The sequence below is a fragment of the Haliotis rubra genome, unplaced genomic scaffold, assembly GCF_003918875.1.
Source record: "Haliotis rubra isolate DU_JTF1 unplaced genomic scaffold, ASM391887v1 Scf27, whole genome shotgun sequence".
NCBI classification, from domain to species: domain Eukaryota; kingdom Metazoa; phylum Mollusca; class Gastropoda; order Lepetellida; family Haliotidae; genus Haliotis; species Haliotis rubra.
In genome coordinates this window covers 718,485-744,131 of record NW_025766780.1, presented here as the reverse complement: position 1 = coordinate 744,131, position 25,647 = coordinate 718,485, and the positions used below count along the sequence as shown (strand labels likewise).

General features: G+C 38.8%; 2 protein-coding genes across 2 annotated transcripts in view; both read left to right on the top strand.

Annotated features, from left to right (window-relative positions):
• Positions 1-25,647, top strand: part of LOC124280553 (leucine-rich repeat-containing protein 74A-like) — a 520,775-nt gene that overhangs the window by 279,898 nt on the left and 215,230 nt on the right. Inside the window, 1 exon segment of the mRNA XM_046716499.1 lies at positions 1,140-1,148. Coding sequence (XP_046572455.1) covers positions 1,140-1,148 — 9 coding nt within the window.
• On the top strand, positions 19,070-21,484 carry LOC124280554 (ATP-dependent DNA helicase RecQ-like). Its single transcript, XM_046716501.1, has 3 exons — positions 19,070-20,069; positions 20,521-20,680; positions 20,901-21,484. Exons 1-3 carry the CDS (start codon positions 20,012-20,014, stop codon positions 21,073-21,075), a joined length of 393 nt encoding a protein of 130 aa, XP_046572457.1. The 5' UTR covers positions 19,070-20,011; the 3' UTR covers positions 21,076-21,484.

Sequence of the window (25,647 nt, the reverse complement as noted above, 5' to 3'; positions counted from 1 at the left end):
TGTTGTTGCACATGTGCGGCTCTCACTGTGAGAAGCTAATTTATTTGTCGCATATGTGCGTCTCTCTCGGCCTTAATGAGTTAATCTGATTTTCAGTTTAGTGTATGTGGTAAAATATATCAAGTATTTTATCTAACCTGGAAATTACTTATGTATAATAATAAAAACAAAGCATCAGCCAAAAGAAAAGTTGACTACGATGAAAAGGATCGGTAATAACAAGCAGGGAATTCCCTATTATAAAGCTTATTCTGATTCGACAGCAGTACCATTCATGTTGTGATGATTTTTCTCATTGGTCAGTTCATTAATAGCAGCCAATCACAATATTCGAAGCATTTAGATTACAAAACCACTCTGCATGATGTCTGTTAAAAATGGATACCAAACGCACATCAAGACCTAAACTTTGTGGTTAGTTTTCAAGAAATTTGGAAATTCTGCTAATCGGGAATGACGATGTTAAAACTTAAACTTATTGTTTTGCAAAATAGTTGGGTCAGTAAATATACTCATCCTCTAGGACAAGCAAATTATGTTTTGCACTTGCCCCAAACAAATTTTACTCGTCAATACGAGTGGAATTTGCGAGCCGAGACTATGTATTGAAATTTAATACAGAAGACCTGGTTGCAATTTGGACACAAACTGGTCTTCTTACCTAAAAATACAATCCAGAGATTGGTTGTTGTCACCTCGACAGGGCAGGCAGAAAGAGGAATTTTTCAGGGGCTATGTTGTTGGCAGAAAGAGGAAGATTTCAGGGGCTATGTTGTCACGCTCACACTTGCCCCTGTCATATGACTGACTGAAAACTGTTGCTATGGAACACAGCCTCAAAACCATATCATGTAATTGGTAAAAGGCAGGATATTGGGTTACTTGTACAATGGACTGGGACAAAATATCCAGCCTTTACATATGTCCTGTATAATGTTGTTCAATTTTCACTGACAGGTTTAGCTGTGAAATAAATATTGAAGTGGGTTTCACGTTCAATTGCCGAAATGGCACAGGAGTGTGTGGCATCAGTCCTATCGAGGACTTAAGCCTAAATATAAATGGAATTGAACTGAATACAATGAACGATTAATCTTAACTTAATGATCAGTTTAATTTTGTTCATTTCTTTCTTTCAGAACTGTGGGGTAAGTTACCATGATGGTGCATATATACATATTGCAGCGACTGTTTTCAACAGGTATGCTTTTTGTTTCTATTAAGATATTTAGTGTAAGCAAACAAACCTGTTATAGACTAGGCCCGATTCTTGAAAAGGGCTCAAATATAAGATCTTGCATGAGGCATTTTTTAGTATGATTTGGTGTCCAGGCTAATTTACCTATTTAAGGGGTGCTGATCTTGAAAAAATAGGATACCAAGCTGAAAATAGTGTTTTGACCCGCAAAATTGAAAAATCAAAATGGCCACCATTTTGGCCAAAATGGCCTAAAATAGTGGTAAGTGTGCACATTATTTTCGGCCATGACTGTATCTCTAATTTTTAATTTTTGAAACTTCACTTTTTAAGACATTTCAACAGTGTTGATCATGATTAAATAGGATTCCAAGTTGATAAAAATGTTTTTGACCCTCAAAATTCAAAAACAAAATGGCCACAAAATATCCTTTTCAGTGAAAACAATACTGAATGCTTAAGATTAACTTATATAAATGACCACTGTGCAATTAAAATGTTAATATTGTTGTCCCCAAAAGGTATAGAATGCCTTTCATTGAAAATGCTTAATTTGATTTTGTTAAAAAAAAAATAAAATTATCCCAATTTTTTTTCAAATGTATTTTATCAAAATTGTCATAGATTATTTGGAATAAGTTATTAACAAAAAGTTTTAGTTATTACATAGTTCGGATGGTTAGCAGCAATTATTGTAAATATTCCTCCTTTAACATTACATCAATATTTTTGTAAATTCTTAATGGAATAATGTATCTACTTTCAAGACCACATCTCTCTGCATTTCTGAAGAATACTGGGCACAATATGTGAAGCCCATTTCTGGTGTCCCCCGTCGTGATGTTGCTGGAATATTGCTAAAAGCGGCGTAAAACCAAACTCAGTCAGTCAGTCAGTCTGAAGAATACTGACAGGAAACTGTTTAACCCCCTGGATGCCACAGGGACATATATGTCCTTCCCTTTCAACCCTCAATTTCAAGTCCAATAAAAATCAAAATATCCCACGCACACAAATACACTTCACAGTTTCGAATTCTGCGGGACATTTCCTGTTTCTTGATACCATCCCAATATTATTTTAGACAAAGCTCAAGTGCTGAAAATGACCTTTCAAAATAGGCTTCATCGAAAATGTCGCCATTTTTGCCACAGTACGAAATCGCGATTCACAGCGTTATTTGCTGTATGTTTTGAAATGTGAAAATCGGATAATTACTGGGAGTATTGAATTTCAAAATTAACATACTCATGATCACTGATATCACTTTTACATGAAATCGCTAATTATAATTCTGAAGCGTTGCCGATGAATCTAGAATCGGTTGGGATGTTTTCGAAAATGCACTTACCACGAACGCCGTGAGAGCTTTCCGCCATATTGGATAGTGTTTACAAAATCACGTTTTCGAAGGCCGGTGTTGAGGCGCCTATTACATCACGTATATTTCATATTCAGCTTCGAAAAATGCATCACTGAATTCCCCATACATTTTAGAAACAAATTGCAACTGGTCTTTGTCACCAATACCAACTGTCCAGATAAAATGAGGCCGAAACATATTGGTTGTGAAAGCGAACGGCTGTGCTCGAAAGACTGCCCTGGTTCGAAATGTAAACAAAGACAAATTCGATTTTACACTGCGTAGCATTTTCTGAAATTTTTCAACATTCATCCGTCTATTCATTGCTTGCAATGGCTCAATACCTTTGGAATATGCATGGAAAGAGTATCGTAGTAAGAAATAGGAAATTATAAATAGATACAATGCAATGATTTGATAATTCATAAGAAATTGTCAAAGTTTCCGTGCATCGTGGACGCCATGACTGACGAAAATCATGCAGAGCGACAACTGTAATTATCAGTATTTCTGGCTTCTTCTCTTACTTACGGTGAAAGCGATAAATACATATAACAATACACAGATAGTCAGAATCATTCTGATTACTTACATGTCACATTTATGTACAAACGATCCCTGAATCAATGGAAGGATCCTCGCAAAATCCTGTGTATCCTTGACAGCAAAGCCGCCATTTTGTAAGAAATAGGTCAACGATAGTGATGTCATACGTCAACATTGTTGTACATATTAGGCAATTTCTTTGAGGTGAAGGTTGGTTGAACAAGGGTAAACACAATCGTCCAATCCTTCCGATTACACTGTCAGTATTATGATGTATATTTTGCGGATAGTTCAGATACTTTTTTATGAAACTGACCTCAGTATCTACATTTAGCCTTGTCCAATATCATATCATAACGTGCATATAGGATTTCACGGTGTTTTATTCTTTGAAAGTTTTTGATTGTTTGAATCATATTTACATAAGAAATTGACACATTTACTGCAGTACACCATATTCTAAACCTTTACACAAGTGTTAGAAGATCAAACGTAGCCATAACTGCAATTACTTTAGTTCCTATGATGTACAATATTCAATGCATTTGAACTAATATTGCAGTTTCACATGAGCAGGTTAATGAACGGCGATTTGATTAAACCTTATATGTAAAACTGATAATATTTAATGAAAATGATTTATGTATGTTATGAAATGTATATGCACACACATTTAAAGGAATTGTCTTGTTCATTACACATTTTTGTGTCGTTTTATAGAGAAAACAATGATGTATATTGATTGGCCAGGTGCGCGTTTGTCGGAAACGTTTTATGATTCACTATCATTGTTTTCGATAATATAATCACTTATATTTATACCAACGGATAGGAAATTTAATATTCTACATTTCTGTGTAATTTTATAGCCGTACGTAGATCCAGCACCACGCGAGCGCAATTCTCGCACAACGTTCACTTTTCAAAGCATATGAAAATGTGCGCCTGAAAAAAATCTCGGCAGCCAGGGGGTTAATACTATATCTGAAGCTGCCTCCAGCCCCCTGGTCTTACTGCATTTGTTGTCCGAATCCAGGTTGATGGAAGAATTCAAAGCAAAGAAGAGAGAAGAAAATAGAAATTCTGTTTGGTTGAGTTACATGGAGATGCAAGAGTTCTTTGTCAGCAACAGATTGATGACTGTGTAAGCTGTCGACTACTCAAGTAGCACAGAATCACCTGGAAGACGAACCATATACAACCCATTGACAATGGGTTCAACAATTGTTCAACATTTGGGAACCTATATGATGTTGTCCAGAAGCATGCCGCCAGGAATAACGGAACTGTGATGTAGGCAGACAGAAATGTTTTTCAGTGTTTCATCATGTCATATGCAGCTGGACGTGTTGTTGATCTTGACAACATCTTAAATCTTATATCAGTGCCGGTAGCTCTTGCTGAAACCAACAGTTCTCTGAGGACAGGGGATAAATCAATGTTGGCTGAGTGGAAGTTTCTCATCTCTACTTATAGTCCAGTGGCCATTCTTCAAAAGGCCTATAAAAATAGGAGCAACCCCAACCGATGGTATAACAAGACACAACCTATATTTTCTTGTACATATATGTGTATTCTTCAAGAAAAGTATGGTTGTGGTCATATGAAATTGGTATGTAATATATATAATGCTCTGTTTCCATGGTTACAAGAGCAAAATATGTTTCGGACGGGAGGTTCACTTAACCACCCACTACAACATTATTTGATGGGGTACAACTCTCATCTTTTTTTTAAAATGATCTGTAATGTTCATCAATTCTTTCAGTACTAATCATTAACTCTATTGAAGCCACCGATGGACACAATGAATTATTTAATGCATCAGTTAGTGCAGAAAAAATAATTGATAGTTTTCATTAATCATAAATAATTTTCAGAATGACACAGAAAGCCCTGTTTACACTCATATGATAGCACATGTAGAGGGCATTAATTTATTTGAAGGTATGTTACCATTACCAACTGTGACTAGGTCAAACAACCATTCTCAAAAACACTGTCCATTCATAAAGTTTCACCCAAGATTTTATGGGCGCTTCATTATTACTAAATTTGGCAGTGTTTGTTGAGAGTGATTTCCCAACTTCTGCTATCAATATGGAGTATTAGTGACTGCTCTGTCTGTGATGACATAGATATTGAACACAGTGAAGTTTCAGTGATCAATGTAAGTTGGACTATGATGCTCATTATTGTGTAAACAATATAAGGATGGATTTGGCACCACCTGCCAAAAGAATCCGCCCAGTCCTGTATTCTCTGTCATAGACAGCTTGGGGAAAAAGGGAAAGAGGCATCAAATATTGTAAGAAAACCCACAGTAGATGGACTGCAAGCATTGTTTACAGCTTCTGAAATGCGTCTGGATGAAGTGTATCATCATCTATTGCCATTCAAAGATGATATTTTGACAGGGACTATTGAAGTTGCTTTTCACAAGTCTTGTCGAGCATCATCGTATACCAGCAAATCCAATTTGAAGCATGTACATGTAGACAACAGTCAAATATCTGACAACACACAGTCTGATGAATCCATATACAACAACACCAGCAAAAGCAGAAATGACACATCATCATTTAACATCCGGCAACATTGCTTCATTTGTAGCAAAGGGTGGAAAAAGGGTGAGAAACTAACACAGATTGCCACAGGAACAGGGCAGAGTACACATGAAAAGGTATTGGCTGCGCTATTGCTAGAAATGATGAAACGGTTATTCTCATTATGACAACCTATTCTGACTTGTTTGCCTTCGATGCAAAGTACCACCGTTCTTGTTATGCTGCATACATCTCAGAACGAAACATTACAGCAGCAAGGAGAAAGTTTGACCATGACAAGGGAGACTCAGAATATGACAAGGCCTTTAAGCAACTTGTGTCTAACATTCAAGAAACAATACTTTCCAGGAGTAAATCTGTAAAAACATTATCTCAAGTAAGGATGGAATTTGAAAAGAATTTGTCAAGTTTGGGAATGCATGTTGAGGTGTATTCATGGAAACTGAAAGAGAAATTAAGTCAATATTTTGGAGAAAAACTTGTTTTCATTGAGCGCCATGGGCGTTCAGACTTATTGGTCTCCAGTACAGTCTCTGTGGGTGATGCTCTGAAAAGCATCTGAATTGCAAGAACAGTATTTCATTGAAGATGCTGAAGATCTTTGTGATCTTACACCAACATCTGGACTATCTGAGATTGATGAAAGACAGATCCTTCATTCTGCAGCCAAGATATTGAGATACCAGATGTCAAGCATTTGTGACTCAAATTTGTATTATGAACCATGTACTCAACTAAATATGTTGACATGTGCCAAATTTGTTCCCAATTTACTGTATGATTTTGTAATGTGGGTTACCAACGAAAAATCATACAAACACATTCAGATTGTGGTGATGCAAATGTTTCAAAGAATGATCTTGCAACACTTGCAATTTGTCATGACATCATCTCTAAATCTAGGCATGTAAGAACCCCCATGACTTTGGGTATTGGTGTGTACGTTACATCATGAATTTGGGAGTAAGCTGCTCATAGATAAACTCCATTCACTGGGTCACTGTGTATCCTATGATGAAGTTCGGGATTTCTTACCTCGGTCGCCCTTGATCAACAGGATCAAACTATGTATGTGCCTAGAGGTCTCCAGTTGTCAAGTGATCATAACCTTCAAATCGATGCAGCAATTGATAACTTTGATCAAAATGAAGAGACCCTTGATGGAAAATCAACCACCCATGCCATGGCTGCAGTCGTGTTTCAGAGGGAGAAACAGGAATATCAGTGGAATCTCCAATTCCACGTGTCCTCAAAACTCCATCCAGCATGATGACAATGAAGTTCCATTGGCAAGGTATGTTATGAATTATTTGGGAATGGAAACCAAAATAAATAAATAGATTTAGTCGTATACAACATTGTTTGGAGTAATATTGTCAACCAACTATACTGGTTCATGAGAGTTCAGTTCTAAGTAGGACCAAAGATGAGCCCAGTAGTAGACATACTGCACTGACGTAGATACATGACTAGCATTATCTAAGGTAAATGAATTTTCTTACTTAGTTTCAGGTATACCAAACCAGCACAACGTCCTCAGTCCAATCCAGTAGCTGATAGTTCTACTACTGAGGCCTATTCAACTTCCACTGCCTATGCTGGGTGCCCCAGAACAAGGACATGATATGGAAGCTAGCTTCGTGTGAGAAAAGAAGAAGGGCAATCTCAGCATATTCCATCCTGGACCGGGTTCAATTCTTTTTTTATATCAGAGGAAAGTTCACCTGTTGCATCCGTGAGATATCTTCCCTTTATTCAGGCATCTCCTACAGATCTCTCCACAATATACACTGTACTACTGCAGTTAGTTCAGCTGGCTGAGAAACTAGGCCAAGGCCATATACTTGTAACTGCTGACATGGCCATCTACTCGAAGGCACAGGAAATCCTGTGGGCAAAACCTCCTGCCTTGTACAAAAAGTAACCATGAGAGTTGGAGGCATGCATCTCACAATGGCTTTATTGCTAGCCTCGGCCATCTCTATTGTGAAGGAGGCCTTCTGTCTTTATTGACAGACTTTGATGTCTATGCAGTCAACACAGCCCGTAAGATGCTGCAGGGAAAGGAATATGCAAGAGGACTTGAGGCTTGAAGTTGGTACATGAAGCTCTATTCCGTGATGTTGCTTGTGGCAATGGAGTCATGGCTTCAAGAACAAGGACGACTTTAGAGGCTTCCATTCTTGGCCAAAATTGAAGGAACTGCAAGATGCATTTGCTACAAAGATCATGATTCAGCAATCAAGATATCAAATGAACTTCAGTTTCAACACCTTGATACACTCATCAAAACTATTGATGAGTTTAGACAGGTTGGACGAACCATGTCTCAAACGTTCTCCTACTGGGACACTTTCTTGGATGGAGGAGATATACTTCTGCGCTTACTTAGGGCAGAGCGTGAAGCAAACTTCAGTCTTCATCTGAATACTGTATGTGAAACTATTCCCTGGTTTGTGGCTGCAGGTAGACACACATATGCCAAGTTTGTTCCAACATATGTAGCGGACATGAACAACTTGAAAGACAATGATCTGCCAGCCTACAGACACTTGGATGGAGGTGGGTTTGTCATCTGAAGATCTTCAAGGCACAGCTTCAATAGTGTGGCAACAGATCAAGCCCTGGAACAAACCATCAACAGGGATGGCAAAAGCAAAGGAGGAGTTATTGGTCTGACACTACGCCAAAGGTGCTCTTACCCGATGGTTAAAGACAAGGCATATCACTGCAGAATAACGCTGAAGCGTTTAAGTCTCTGTGTAGTGATCGGAGCAGGACTGATAAGCCACATGAGGAACTTGGAAATGCAAGGCTTGTCAGGGATGAACAGGATGTTACCAAGATCATGGAGGCTGCTTCCCAATATCAAAATCCATTTGACCTACTAACTGTGCCTTCAGAATCGATCAACATTGCCACTGGACAGGTTGCCTCAGTTGAGGTAAGTAAAAGTTTGAATGGCTTCTTGGATAAAGGCAAGAAGAAACACCAGGATTTCCTAGCAAAGCCCTCGTTAAAGAAACTAAGAACAAGAGTTTCTGGGATCCGAACCTCGCATGAAAGTACTGACATTTTCAGAGATGCGCAAAGGTTTGCCAACAAAGAAGACTGACAGGTTTATGGTGGATTCTGAGGTGCTTTTTCGTCGACTGCTGGTTGTATCGAAGCAGAGAGATGTCAGTTTGGAATCTGTCCTTAAACATGAACTTGCAGCAGTCCCACCTTCCCTTTTCCATGATGATGGCACGATGAGGAAATGCACCAAATCTGATCTAGCAAAGAAACTTGAAGCTACATGTGATGAAGTTCACAGCTTGAACACAGGTCCTAGCACAGCTTATGTAGTTGATGGCATGGCACTCTTGCAAAGCTTGAAAGACACACAGTTCACCACCTTTGATGACTTAGGACATTGCGTTCTTCGACGGGTTGAAGGTAATTCTTGATAGCAATCTTGGTGTTGGCGCCATTGCCATTGTGTTTGATAGATATGACAGCCCAAATTCAATCAAACAGTTGGAGCGACAAAGACGTGGAGATGAGTCAGGAGCCACGTTTGATGTAAAAGGTGGCCGTACAGTTCCAAACTACAGAAAATTCCTAAAGAATTCTGCTAACAAGGCAAGCTTAGCAGTATTTGTTTCAGATTATATTCTGCAAAGAAAAGAATTTCTTCTCAGTGGACAGGAACTCATCATTGCTGGTGGATTTGTTGATGGTTGTATTTCAAAATGTATCAATGAAAACAGTGTGTCCGATCTCACGGACCTATTCAGTTCCCACGAGGAAGCCGATACAAGGATGGTGCTGCATGCAATTCACTTTTCAGAGCGATATGACCGTATCGTTATTCGAAGTGACGACACAGATGTCATGGTACTTCTCCTGTACTATACAAATAATGCCATGCTTAGATCATCTGTATATATGGAAGCTGGACACAACACACAGTCCACCAACAGGCGGAGGTACGTTCCCATCAGTACCATAGCTGTAACAGTGGGACATGATGTCTGTCAGAGTTTGCCTGCAGCTCACACACTAACTGGCTGTGACACAACTAGCAGTTTCTACAAAGTTGGAAAATCCACTGTTTACAGCAAACTCTTGCAACATGTCAAGGAAGAATATGCATCTTTGGGGAGATTTGGTATGTCAGGCAATTTTGAGGATGATGTTACAATAGCAAGGAGATTTATTCTGTCAATATTCAAGAGAAAAAACCAGCCCTGTGCAACTCTGGATCGTTTGCGATATGTGATGGCGTCAACGACTGACAAGTCTGCTGCTGATCTACCTCCCACTGAAGATGCCTTCTCCGAGCATGTGAGGAGAGCCAGGTACCAAGTAGCCATTTGGTGCCAAAGTCAATGTTGCGGTCAAATGCTTGAGCTATATTTAGATTGAGATCATGTGATCTAGGGTAAGTCACATGACTGTAAACAGGGGAGATAACTTGGGAAGAGGAGCATGCAATGTACAGTTTCAGTGTGGAGTTCAGTGTTGCAATACGGTTTTTCAACCGGCAACAGCAGAAGTAACAGAAAACAGTGTACACAGATAAAACACAGAATAAAGTTTGCTGTGTTGGAACCGTGGGAGTTGTTAATATATATGTACAGACATTTGCAGCGGTGACAAAGTTGAAAAACCCTGGACAGCAAGCGTGGATTACACATGCAGTTTGACAGTGCACGTGGTATTCAGCTAAGTTTGATATTTCGCATTCTAACTTCGGATATTATAATGACAGTTGATTATTTTGAATGAAGAAAGGATATTGCTGTGGAATATTGACTTAAAGTGACTTTTTAGTGAATTGTTGAATATCCTCTGTCTCTTCACACTTCGCACGTGAATTTCGTTCCTTTGACCGGAAGTGACGGCAAGAGGTTTGTTTACAAAGTGGCAAGCACGTTTCCAGTTTAAATTAGTCTCGCCCGCACAAGTTTGAAAGTTTTATGCGTTTATCCAGACATTTTGAATGGGACATTGACATTTTGTGAATAACTGTATTGTTGGCTGATAATTTGTGTCAACATGTCGTCTAAAGGTGCATATGCTCTACCAGAAAGGAACATTGAATGTAAGGAAGACGATATGTCAATCAGATCAAGGACTTTGTCAGAGAAAGGGCGTTTGTATAAAATACAAAGATTGAAGGAAGAGAAGTGTAGACTTTGTTGGAATGTAACAAGAGAAAAGAGCATTATTGAAGATTTGCTCAAGAATAATGTTGAAGTGTCAGATATCCAGGAACATTATGATAGATGGAAGGATAAATACAGTGCTTTTCTTCAGTCATATGATTCATATTGCGATATGCTTACACCAGAAGTTGTTGATGCAGATGTTCAGTCATGGTTTGCTAAAAAGACAGTATGTTTAAGTAGTTTTAAGGCTGACATGGAAGTGTGGATAGAAGACAATTCACAGAGCCTTGAAAAGGTTGAGAAGGCTAGTGTAGCAAGTAGCTCAGTCAAGGAAGTCTGAAAGCAAGAAATCTTCAGGTCAGGGTTCAAAAGATTCAGTTAGGAGTAGTGTTTCATCTACAAGAATGAAGATGGTAGCCAAGCTGGCAGAGTTAAAGAGGCACGTTCACAGTGTCTTCAGCAGAGACATGCCTTGGAGGAGGAAGAACAGTATCTAAAACAGAAGAAAGAAAAGTTAGAGATAGAGACAGAATTGGCAGTTGCTAATGCTCAGGTAGAAGCAATTGAGGAATTGGAGATTACAGACAGTGTGAGTAAAATGAATCGAAAAGAACAGTTGAACATGTTTAAGAGTGGTAAATCTATTCCTCCATCAGTACTATGTCCCAATAGCCAGACTTGTGTACCGATTGTGCCTCAGACACAATTGTTTGAAGATGTTCCACAGAATACTGAAAATGCCACCATGAAGATGGTCATTGAGAATCAGCGATTAGCTACATTACCAGAGCGTAAAGTTCCTGTGTTCAGAGGAGATCCTTTGGATTTTAAGACATTCATCATGGCATTTGAACATTGCATAGAAAGTAAGACAGACAGTTTCAAAGATAGACTTTATTATCTGGAACAATATACAAGTGGAATGCCAGGGGAATTGGTGCGTAGCTGTATTCACATGGAGCCTGAGCAAGGCTACGAGAGAGCTAAACAGCTGCTTCAGACCAAGTTTGGAAATAAGTTTAAAGTAGCTACAGCATACACAGAGAAAGCTCTACAGTGGCCGCATAAAAGCTGAAGACAGTGATGAACTGAACAGATATTCATTGTATCTGCTTGAGTGTTACAACAGTATGGCAGACATTGAGTATTTGAAGGAGCTAGAACACCCCAAAACATGAAAATTATCATTTCCAAATTGCCTTACAAGATCTTGGGACAGATGGCGTAGTCTTGTGTTCACTATTCAGGTGAAAAAGGACAAAAAGTAACTTTCAAGATTTAGTTACCTTTGTTGAAGAACAGGCACAGATATTGGCCGATCCATTGTATGCGTAACATTGAGGATGGGCGACAAGTGCCACCACGAGTTAACAGACAGAGACAAGACAAGATGAAAGGAACCAGAGGCAGTAACTTTGCAACTAACATCGAAACACCAGACAGAACAATTGTTGACAAGATGAAATATAGAGACATCCAAGTGCCTAGCAGACAGTGGATAAATACAGCAGTGTGTTCCTTTTGTGGGGAACAGCATGTTTTGAACTTGTGTAAGAAACTGCGGAATAAGCCATATCCTGAAAAGCTTGACTTTCTCAAATTAAAATCTTTGTGCTTTGGATGTTTATCCCAGGGCATTTGAGTAAACATTGTACTAACAGACTGAAATGCAATGTGTGTGAACGCATGCATGCAACTGTTTTGCATTCTCAGTTTTATGACAAAGACAGTATTGCATTTAAGGTTAATGCTAAAGACACTAAAACAGATGTGAAGGTTGCTTGTAATAATTGTGTGACATATGGTTGTGGTAGTGGAACAAGTGGCTCTTTGCCTATTGTGCCTGTCAGGGTGATTTTGGAGAATAGTGATAGGTGTTATGAAACCTATGCATTCCTTGATTATGGAAGCTCTGCTTCATTTTGTACAGAAAGCCTGATGAGAGATTTAGGTATAGAGGGTAGGAAAACTCAGATTATGTTGCAAACTATGAGTCAGAAAAAAGTCAGTTCAGTGCTACACAGTGACAGGGTTGGTAGTGACAGATTTGAAGGGTGACAACTGTGTGAAGTTACCTAAACTATATACTCAGAAGGAGATTCCAGTCACCAGAAATGATGCATTTGATTGGAAAGCTTTGAGTAAGTGGTCTTACTTAGAGGAAGTTACATTGCCACAGATTGATGCTGAAGTACAGTTGTTGATAGGAAGTAATGTTCCCATTGCTCTAGAACCATGGCAGATCATAAACTCTCAGCAAGGTGGACCTTATGCAGTCACGGACTCTGTTGGGGTGGATTGTCAGTGGTGAATGTGGCAACATTGATGGGTGTCTGACAAGAGTATCAGTGAACAGAATTGGTGTGATGGAAAATTTAGAGAAACAGTTAGTCAGCCAGTACAACCATGATTTCAGTGAAAGACTTGTAGATGACAAGCCTGAGATGTCTAAGAATGACAAACTCTTTATGGACATTATGAACTCTGCTGAGCTTGTTGATGGACATTATGAAATCCCTTTGCCATTTAAGTCATCATCTGAAACCTTACCCAGCAACAGAACACATGCAGAATACAGGGCAGAGCAGTTAAAGAAGAAGTTTCTGCGAAGTGAATCATTTCACAAGGACTATACAGCATTCATGACTGATTTGTTGAAGAAAGGCTATGCACAGAAAGTACTGACAGATGACAGTCATCATACAGAGACATGGTATGTACCACATCATGGTATTTATCATCCTCAAAAACCAGGCAAAATTAGGTGTGGTTTATGATTGTTCTGCACGCTATCAGGGAACTTCATTAAATGACCAGTTGCTAAAGGGGCGGATATGACTAGTTCTTTGCTAGGAGTCCTATTGAGGTTTCGTCAAGAACCAGTTGCGTTAATGTCTGATATTGAGGCAATGTTTTACCAGGTGAAGGTGCCGCCAAGTGATCGCAGTGTCTTGCGCTTTTTGTGGTGGGCAGATGGTGACATCACAAGAGATTTAGAGGAATATGAGATGACAGTACATATCTTTGGTGCTGTGTCAAGTCAAGTTGTGCTAACTATGCGCTCAGATTGACAGGGAAAGATAACTCAGCATATTTTGATAAAGGATTAACTGATAGCATCAGAAGAAACTTTTATGTTGATGATTGCCTAAAGTCTGTGAAAACAGACATAGATGCCATTAACTTTGTAGCAGACATAAGTGATGTTTGTTCAAGAGGAGGTTTTCATCTCACTAAATGGGTGAGTAACAGTCGGTTGGTTCTAGAGACAGTACCTGAACAGGAAAGAGCAGTAAAAATCAAGGATTTAGACTTGGACCAAGACAAGTTGCCAATGGAAAGAGCATTAGGACTCGGATGGTGCATTGAATCGGATCAGTTTGTGTTCAAGATCTTGATAAAAGACAAACCAGCAACCAGAAGGGCATTCTTTCCATTACCAGTTCAGTCTATGACCCAATGGGCTTTGTAGCTCCAGTTATCTTACCAGCTAAACAATTATTGCAGGACTTATGCAGGATAAAATGTGGTTGGGATGATGCAATTCCAGACAAGTATCTCTCGTGCTGGAAGAAATGGCTTGTAGAATTGCCACAACTGGAGTACACTTCATTTGACAGATGCATGAAGCCAAATTGGTTTGGAAGGGTTGTTATTTCACAGCTTCACCATTTCTGTGATCTTGAGTGAAACTGGGTATGGAGTAGTGACCTATTTGAGACTTGTCAGTGAAACAGGAGACATTCATTGTTCATTTATATTGAGCAAGTCCAGAGTAGCCCTCTCAAGCAAATAACCATTCCACGGATGGAGTTAACTGCAGCTACAGTGGCAATTCGAGTTGATAATCTGCTCAAAAAGAGAACTGGAGATTGCTATTGATGACAGTTTTATTGGACAGACAGTATGTCTGTAATAAGATACATTGAGAATGTCAACTCAAGATTTCACACTTTTGTAGCAAACAGACTTTCAGTTATCCATGATGGCTCATCTCCACAGCAGTGGCATTATATTGACTTCGAAGCTAAACCCAGCTGATGATGCTTCACGGGGGACTCTCGGTGAAAGATTTCATGAAGAGTGACCCGATGGAAAAGTGGTCCTGAATTCTTGTGGCATCAGCAAGATGAATGGCCAGTGGTTGTTGTGAACCGTGAGATTCCAGGCAACGATTCAGAAGTGAAATGGAAAACTGTAAATACAGTAAAACTCACAGATGCTAGCGACACAGTTATGACATTGTTTCATCATTTCTCACAGTGGTACAGACTGAAGCGTGCAGTGGCATGGATTTTACACAGTGAGGAGAAACTTGAGGGACAAAGTCAAGGGAACAATACAGATCTGCAACAGAAGCGTTCAGACATTGAATTAACATTGCAGGACATGGTTGATGCAGAGACTTCAATTGTTCAGTTTGTACAGAGACTTGCATTTGCACATGAAATTCACATCATTGAGAACTCTAAGGCTGGACTTTGTAAGTCAAGTAAGCTATATAAGCTTGATCCCATTGTAGAAGATAACCTGTTGAAGGTTGGTGGGCGGCTTGACAGAGCATGTATGTCTGAACATACCAAACATCCAGTGATACTGCCTAAAGACAGCAATATTTCAGAGATGATAGTTAGGAATATTCATGAATCTTCAGGGCATGTTGGCAGGAATCATGTATTGTACAAGTTACTCAGTAAGTACTGGATTCTTGGAGCTACCTCTTTAATCAAGAGAGTGATACACAGATGTGTTACATGTAGAAGACATCATGCTGGTGTTCTGGAACAGAAGATGGCTGATCTTCCCAGAGATCGTGTTACCCCAAATGATCCTCCATTTACATTTGTAGGAGCCGGATTATTTTGGTCCCTTTGAAGTTAAAGCGTGGTGGAGTGCCTTGGTCAAAAGGTATGGAGTAATTTTCACCTGTTTGACTACACGTGCAGTTCATATCGAGGTTCTTTTCTCGCTTGATACCAGTTCATGTATCAACGCCTTGAGAAGATTTGTAGCAAGGAGAGGTCAGATTCAGCAAATCAGGTCAGATAATGGTACCAATCTGAAGGCACAGAGAGGGAACTTCGGGAGGCAATAAAGCATTGGAATCAATCTACCATTAAGAGAAGTATGATACAGAAGAATGTTGAATGGATATTCAATCCCCTACTGGATCACATCATGGCGGAATCTGGGAGCGACAGATGCATTAGTGTCCGGAAGATACTTTTTTCAGTTCTCAAGGATCAGCCTGTAGGTGATGAGGAATTACACACAGTGCTGTGTGAAGTAGAAGCCATAGTTAACAGTCGGCCAATTTCAAGAGTTCCGGATGATCCAAGTGATTTAGATCGTTGACACCAAATCACCTGCTATTGTTAAAAGGTAAGCCCGAACCTACCTCCTGGAATATTTTCTGAGGCGATCGCGTACCACGTCGTCGATGGAGACAAATCAATACTTAGCAGATCTCTTTTGGAAGAGGTGGTCTCGAGAGTATCTTCACGTCGTTACAGGTATGCGACAAAAGTGGTCAAAGCTCCGCCGCCAATATTCATGTTGGAGATGTAGTTCTCATCGTCGATGAAGCAGCACCTAGAAATTCATGGCTTATGGCAAAAATTGAGAAAGTTTATCCTGATCACAAAGGGTTTGTGCTTGCAGTGTTGAAGTCAAAACAAAGTCAGGTGTTTTGAACAGACCAATTTCAAAGTTGTGTTTACTGCTTGAAGGTGAATGTTGACAATGTCAGTTTTCAGTTCTACTGCTGAGCTAGTGTGACAATATCAGTTTTCAGTTCTACTGCTGAGCTAGTGTAGAGAAGTGTACATTTGATAATTTACTTAACCAGTGGATATTTTAGGTTTATTATGCAACCATAATGTGTGTATGTATGAGTGTGTATGTGAGTGATTCACATTCTCAGAGCTATTTGATGCAGTTATAAAGTTATGTTCAGTTTAAATGTATCAGTTTATGGGAAACTGAATATGTTTCAGATCGTTGGGCCTTAGAGTATATTAGTATTGTAATTGTTACTTGTAACAATTAAGGGGCCGGAATGTTGCGGTCAAATGCTTGAGCTATATTTAGATTGAGATCATGTGATCTAGGGTAAGTCACATGACTGTAAACAGGGGAGATAACTTGGGAAGAGGAGCATGCAATGTACAGTTTCAGTGTGGAGTTCAGTGTTGCAATACGGTTTTTCAACCGGCAACAGCAGAAGTAACAGAAAACAGTGTACACAGATAAAACACAGAATAAAGTTTGCTGTGTTGGAACCGTGGGAGTTGTTAATATATATGTACAGACATTTGCAGCGGTGACAGTCACGTACCCATGCCAGTTCTTGGTGAGCCCAAGGACAATGGGTGGGCAGTAGATGTGAATGGTTCTTTGGAACCTGTGATGTTCTCATAGGAGATAGCTCCAACTGAACTGAGAAATCTCACACACTTGTATTGCACAGACAACGACTGTAGTGTTGGGAAGAAGTGTCAGTGTCTCCATTCAGGCCTCAAATGCACAGAATTTTGTAAATGTGGAGGACAGGATTGTCAGAACACTATTTTTTCCACATTCTCTGACAGTGATGGAGATGAAGAATGTGACTAACACTGATCATACTACACAGAAGTTTTAAACATGACGGTTGTTGGCATATGTGATAGTCTGGATCTTACCCACAAAGTAGGTTCAAATGTGAATAACTCTTTCTATGGATATGTGAACAAATAGATAAACTTGTAGTTACATATTTTGTAGAAACTATTAGATATCTTGACGAGTGTGATAATGTGATATTAACATAGAGGTACATTTAAGTCGTGCTCAATGTATCATGAAAACAGGTGCTTGATGGGGACAACCCCTTTTACTATTAGGTTGTTATCAAATCCGATACTGTTGTCATACAAAACATACAAATTGCTTTTTCCCTTGACAGATCATAGTACAACTTACCTAATATGTATATGGGGGTAATCAAACAAAAGATGTATTGGCTACTTACCCCAAATTGAAGTGTCCATAAAATATTCGTGTTTTTTTTTCTGTAATATGTCCCAATTAAAATCAGATAAATTAACAAGTTTATTACAACTATTCTCAGTTTTATTGATGGTTTTGTAAAGCTGAAGTCTTAAACAATCTAATGGACACAACCTTACTCTTGTTTTTGTCATTTTATTCTTTCAGTGAATTTTGAAAACACATGAATTTGCAATTTTGGCTAAAATTTCATTTTTGGTGAACCAAATACAACCATTACAATTTTTTTCAAAATACATATCTATGTTGTGAAAAAAAGGCCACACTATGTCCTTTAATTTGCAATCAGTTTTGTTGAAATATATGATATATTTCAGAAGTTATCACACATTTCGTGAAAATGTGTGTTTGTGTAAATTTTCATGTGTTGCTATGGCAACATGTTGGTTACCATGTGCCATACCTATTTTGTGCGACCACAACCTTACTTTTCATGAAGGGTAGATATGTACCATGATATAAATTTAGGTTGTGGCTTGTTATACCTCCGGTTGGGGTTCATCTCTCTGACGAGTCAGAAACCACTAGTCTATTATAGATGGACAGGTGCGGGTTCTCTCTATTGGGAAGCCAGCAAATGAAACATCATTTGGCGATCTCACAGATCAATCTTTCGATCGGAAGGCAGAGATGTTCCACTTCCCCACTGCTGGACCAACTTCAGAGCACTTCCTAACAACAAAGCTGACCTTGCTTGCTTCTTGTCTGAAGACTTACTGACAAATGCTCCACATAATAAAAAGAAAGCAGTCAAGTCCTCAAAGTCCAGTATAAACATGGATCAACTCATGAGTAGGCCGAGACACGGCTCATCCATCATCAACATCACTTCAGGAACGGTCATAGTGGCTGCCAGAGATACAGATGCTTCTCCTGGCAAACTTTCCATCTCTCAAAGCTGACAACATCTGGATGCTGACAGGAACTGCCCAGAAAAGAAAGTACATTCCAGTTGGTAAAGTTGGTACTTATGTGGTCATACCAAGAGGTCAGCCTGGAAGGTCTTTCTCAACTATCATCATCTCCTAAAGGATTTGGGCACTGAAAACCTGAACCAAGACAAAACCAGGGTCCCGTTCCTCAGAGCGATCGTAGCGCTACGACTGTCGTAAGTCTATGTTAAAGTATGGGAGTTACGATCACCTTAGCGCTACGATCGCTTTGAGGAACGGGGCCCAGATCCGCTGAAGGGTTTGTGTGCAACTTATACAGTGTTTATAATGTTCAAAGTGTGAACACGGTGCATAAGATTTTTGTTGAGAAATCATGAAAACCTGAGTTGATGCCAGCGACAAGTGATGCCCTATGCCACAACATCCAGTGTGTCCATTACCAAACCATGATCTGGAGGAAAGCCTGTGAATCTATTCCATCACGCCCCGAATTCACAGAGATGCGTTGGACAAGAGCAAACAAAGGTCTATAACCCCTAGTGATGTCTTTGGATGCCATTCCTGAAACCTGTCGTGCACTTATTACATGAACATGTCAAACAAAATGTCAAACAATGCGCTGCAAATGGCAGAGATCAAATCTTCCTTGCACTACTGTGTGTGACTGCTGGAGGCCTGGTGATGAGGAAAGTTGTTTCAATGACAATTCTAATGTGCAGTAAAGTTTATTGATGAAGTGTCATGGATCAAAGTCAAGTCACAAAGATGGTTATTTAATGGATCTTTGAATATTAAGTGATGTTGAATTCCAGTCTAAGTAAACTTAGGCTCAGTATTTTTCGTTACACTGCTATACTGAGTCTAACAAACCCTTATGGAAGGTCGCATCAGATGACCTTTGAGTGACCTATGACCGTCCAATCAAAAGCGAGACGGCCGAAGAGATTTCACCAATCAGACAATGGCTACTATTTTGCGTTCGACGGGACTTACAAAATGGCGACGCAAGATGAAATTGACAGTGCGCTCGGAAAAGTTCTTCCGCATTTCGGTGTAAAAGAGATGAAAAAGCAACAGAAAGAAATTTTTAATTGTTTGCTGGCGGATAGAGACTGTGTTGCCACACTACCAACTGGATTTGGCAAGTCACTTGCTTTTCAAACTTACATTCCTGTTCTTCGCGTGTTGGATTCTACACATACAGGCTAGATGACGTTTGCTGTCCGCTCGTGTCACTAATGCACAATCAAGTAGATAAACTCTCCTCCATTCTGGGCATTGCTGCAGCGTACAGAGGTATGAAAATTTGTGTTAATCTTAAGAGCCTAATATGTAATGAATTTGAATTATATGTACTTATTATAGGCCTATTTTATTTTGAAAATGACACTACTGTTCCTGTTATTAACTTAATTTCTTAATTAATTTCATGTACATGAGACGTCAGTAAAAATATTTGGTACTAAATACTTATGGAAAGCTTACCTTTTGCTGCCAATTACAGTAATTTTGATTATATTTTTTGACACCGCACAACTTTTATCATTATTAGATCTACAACTGTCATTTTGAATACACAATTTTAGACAGTATGATTTAGTTCCAATACTCTAACCTCCATTTCTGAATGTTTGTATACATGGTTCAGTGTTTGTAATAACCACTTGAATCACCTGTGGAAACATCTCACACGAGAAAGTCAAACTAATATCATAATTCTTATAATTCAGCTTGTTCATCTTTCTAGGTTTCAGTGAGTCAAGTGACAAACTTATTCAAGAGGGATCAGTAGATATCATCTATGCCTCTCCAGAGACACTTGTTGGTGACCCACTTTGGAGAACAGCACTACAAAAGCTCAAAGTTGATGTGATTGTCATCGATGAGTTCCACACAATTGCAACATGGTATGTCTCATCAAAAGACTAAAATGTCAACAATATCATCTATACAGCTTTAAGTTTCTTCATACTTGATAGAACCATTTTATCACAAAAGTCAGGTACATTTTTATTAAGGGTGGACACATTTGTTAATGTTTTTGCAGTTTTAGACCAGCCTGACATTTAATGAACAATTAATTGAAAATTTGTTCAAGTAACTGTTAAGATTTACAACTTGTTTCAGGGGACATGGGAGTGATGGTACCGAAAAAGAAGCTTTCAGGAAATGGTTTGCTCACATTGGGGAACGGCGATCATTGTTTCCTGATGCATGCATACTAGCACTAAGTGCCACATGCACAACAAAAATTAGAAAACGTGTAGTGAAAGTGCTGTCCTTGAAAATACAGATGTCATAAACATGTCTCCAAACAAGACCAACGTTAAACTTGTTGTAGCTAAAGTGCCCAACACTGTTGAAATTGCCATGTCTTGGCATGTGGACGGTTTAAGAGATTTAAAGAATCATTTTCCTAGAACTGTTATGTACTGGCAGACTATCAGGGATGTAACAAGAATGTATACCTACATTACTGAAGAGCAGCCAAATCTTGTGAAGCAAGTGGACTTATGTTTCATTCACATACACCGCAGGATAAAAAGATGGAAATTTTACAGGGCTTGAAAGATACTAAGTTCACTAAGGTTGGTGGTGTGTACAAGTGCGCTTGGCATGGGTGTTGACATAGCAGGTTTTGACAGTGTTATAATATACGGAAATCCTGGTAACACAGTTGATCTTGTACAGGAAATAGGTCGAGTTGGACGAGGAGGTGACATGGCCATTGCATTGTTGTTGTCGTTTCACTTGAGAAAGTCTGACACTGAAGTAAGAAATGTGTACCAGTTAACAGAATGCAGAAGAATGTCTCTCATGACATCATTTCTCACAGTAAAACAGTTGGATGAACTAAAACCTGAAACCGGCTGTCATAGTTGTTGTGACATCTGTGCTGAAACGTGTTCATGTTGAAACTAGAAGAACTGTTTGCAGGAGTGAAGCCTGTTCTATCAGACTCTTCAAACAGTGCCAGTACAGATTTATATTACACATCCGATTCCGGTGGTGAATCAGATTTTTAGCGGAAATATGTTTGATGTAAATAATTAACTGCAGCAAGTATTTTCATTTACATTCAGTACCTGTCTGGAATTTATGATATCACAACAACAATCTTGTGTTGATTTCATTTAATGATTTGTGTCTAAAGGAGTTGGAAAAGCAATGGAAATGAAAAAAGTATTTTTAATAGACAGTGCAACCTTGATATAATGCCATGTTTATGCTAGAACAGATTTTCTGCCCTTATTAATATGTATTTTGCATTTATGTGCAAGTGTACATGTGCTATGCAACTGAAAAATAAAGAATAATCAACAAAGACATGCCATATTTTCTCCTGGAAAAATGGTGGCATTATAACTAGGGTATACCGTACTAAAATCAGGGGAAAAAAGATTCAGCAGTGTTTGAGAAATAAATACTTTTATTAAAACATATAGTCTTGCAATCTACTGGTATGTTTGCAGATTTACACAGGATTATTGTCCATGTAAATGTCAGGATGTTTGAGCAAGGAGATTAAAATATTACCATCCAAATGATTTACCTCTCTTTATTCTATAACATAGTTTTAGAAATAATAACTTAATCTAAACTGAAGAGTTACTGGTTTTAATTTGAGTATATCGAGATGGTGATTGTGATTAACAGTTACTCTAAAGATACATACACACCTGTTGGAAGTTACAATCAAGCTTTTAACTTTCTATTGCAATAAACATTTGGACATGCAGTTAATATTGCATTATATATTCTGGCACAAACAGGCTTATCAGAGTGTTCAACATTATTTTGATGTTGAGTGTAATGCTTTGGACATCAGTGAACATTGTGTGAACTTGAATAACAAGTCAAAAGTGAGCACAGATCACATACCCCCAGTGATTGAGTATCATAGCTTGTTTCACAATCAAATATGCTTGTTGCGGAGACGTGCAAAGGGGACAGTTAGTTTGTGACGATGTATCATGGTAGACAGATTTGATTCACTGTTGGCAAATGGATTCCTGTCTTTACACAGATCCTTGCAGTGGAGTGAACATCCAGGTTTCGTTGTGAGCACATCTAATTGTCTCAGTTCACTCAGTACCTTGTGTACATCAGCACCATAGTTTGGCAAGTGATGAAATCCCGTCCTCTGTTTCAGATTGCAAATGTCTTCAAAATTCCGCACAGACTGGGTAAGATGTGGGTACTCTTTGGAATGCTGAATGATACTCTCTTCGGTCTTGTGACCGGAACATGCAATTTTGCTGTCACAATTCAGCATTTCCAAGTACTCATCAAGAGCAATGTTGTTGTTTTTGCCCCCTTGCACATTCACAAATCGATTAGCGACTATGCGCTCTGTTTGTCCTGCTGGCAAAGTGCCTGAAGTGAGGTCAGTTAAATGTACAGAACCGATAACATATTTCACCTTGTTGGTCTTGTTGTACAGGGGTAGCTCGTACTTTGCTGATCGAACAGATCGACAACCATCAGCCATGTCAACAGCTTGGTCTAGTTCTTGTGAAGCATTGTCAGCTTAAACAGCATCAAAAGATGGTCTTTCAACTGATCTGATTTCTTTCCCTTCTTACCCTTTCCCCTGCTGACAGGTTAGTAAAATTGTCAGGAAAGCTTATCTTGGCGTCAGGGTCATCCAAATCCAAATGGTGCAAGAACAGCTGCAAGCATATTGCATTCAAGATGATGTAGTACAATATTTTAAAGGGTCGATAAGCATTTTTCACATCTCCCTTTACATTTCTCATGTTCAGCAGGTTCCTGAAGAAATACACAGTTCCCTTGTCATTTCCACTTTTTGTGCTGTATCTCATCTTGTGTATTGCCTGAAGAAGGAAACATTTAGTATTTAATAATATTTCTTAGCATGCTTAAAACAACATAAGGAAATTATATCAGCAAGTTAACATGTAAAAGATGAATGCAGTCTTTATGAAGAATAGTTAGTTCCTGTCTTATAAGTTTTATCAAAAGAATTTTCAGTCATTAATCAAGGTTCCACTCCTCAGAATTAGAATTATGAAAGTCCATCATATTATTACCTCGAGTAAATTCATCAGTCTGTGAAAATCCTCTATCTTTGAGATGAATCCTTCAAGTCTATCTTTCAGTGTTAATCCATTTCCTACAGACTGCTGAGTGCACTGAACCCTTTCATCAGTAAGTCTGTCACCTGAAATGAATAGATATATGTACAGAAATATGGTCACTAAATCTACAATTTATAAACCCCATTGGTCAAGGAACCTGCACACACAGTTTTCAGCTTTTATAAGCTTTTAGTTCTGGAGAAGAAGATGAAAATGCAAAACATTTACGGATGGACAGATGGACGCCGGATGCCTTGCCATGCCATGCTATAAGTCCATTCGGCCTTTCAGGCCTGATGAGGTAAAAATGTGAGAAAATGTTTCTTTACAGATACCCATCCAAAGTCGCTAAGCAATGGTATGTCTGAAAACAATACTTGTTAACTTGCCTCCCAGAAATACTGATTCCACTATTTCTCCATTGGCGAATGGCACATACTCTTCGGTGAGATCAGTCAAGAGCTTTATGACATCCTGTGTCTTGTTTTCATTACAGTCAAAAAGCCCAAGTGGATACTGAAAGACAGAAATAAAAAACATTAATATTATTCAAATGAATTGGAATCAAGAGTATACTATTATTACATTTTCACTGTAAAACAAATACATCACAGCACAGCCTTGATATGATCCCCTTTGACTTCACCAGCAGGGAATAACAACATGATACAGGGGTGATCAAACATTTCAGCTGTAAATTTAATGAAATAACGAATCAGCTCATAATTTAGTCAAGATGGATAATTGTTTTGTCCCAAAGGTCACTAAACACAGACTAAATATTATTTGGTAAATATATATAGCGTTACATGTTTATTGACCTGGCTTGTCTTGATTCCTGCTAGGTGACTGTACTCATGTGATAGATGCTGAGGGAAGATTTTTCCAAACCTGCTGTTCAGCTCAGGATGATTAGCAATGACTGATGTTGAAAACAGGAATGTCATCTCTCTCAGAAACAAAGCCTGCTCTTCCTTTGATGGTATAAAGGTCAAACAGTCCAAATCAGGCACATCTATAACTTTTGTATAGGATGTAGATGGCTGTGGGCAGATTCTGTCAACAATGGCATACATGTTAAACAGATGAAGTGATACAGTTTTCCTGTAGGATGGCAGAATGTTTTTATCCCAATTGTCACCAATCAGTTGATACTTCTTCTGTTCTCCAGCAGCCCATTCATTCTTTATCTCCTTGATCTCTGAGCTAAGCTCACTTTCCCAAGAAAGCAGCTTCTGATGTAATGTAACTGGATGCATAGTGAATCCTATCTGTGACAGCCTCTGAATATCCTTGAAAGAGAAATACATTTGATTAGGTATGTAACTAAAAATGGACTAAATAATTTAGTTGTGTGATGTACTACAACCACTACTTCAGAAATAAATGAAACAATTTACATGGAATCATTGAATCCTATGTAAGTGCTGGAAGTGAGTAATCTGTGATGGTGTTGTCAGTCTGTCATAACAATTGCTGCCATAATTATAAACATTTTACATATCATTAGCAAATATTCAAAAAGTACCCTCTGAGTACAACCACCATGGGTGAGAAGAAAGCCTGATGTGTACTGGAGGGCTGACATGTCTTGGGATCGACCATGAAGACCAACTGTTGCCGTCATCAACATGTGGCGGAATGCCTTGCTGGTTGCTTGTATTGGCACATCACTCACAATTGCTGACAAAATGGAACAAAGTCCTGGGCACCTGGCTGTAAGTTCATGGTAAAACTTTTCCCATGTGAAATACATAATGAGTTTTCGGCAT

Excerpts from the sequence above, each read along its gene's own strand:
- LOC124280554 (XM_046716501.1), top strand. The coding sequence starts at position 20,012 with ATGCACAATCAAGTAGATAAACTCTCCTCCATTCTGGGCATTGCTGCA. Across the intron at positions 20,070-20,520 it reads CATTGCTGCAGCGTACAGAG|GTTTCAGTGAGTCAAGTGAC; the intron begins GTATGAAAATTT and ends TCATCTTTCTAG. Across the intron at positions 20,681-20,900 it reads TTCCACACAATTGCAACATG|GGGACATGGGAGTGATGGTA; the intron begins GTATGTCTCATC and ends AACTTGTTTCAG.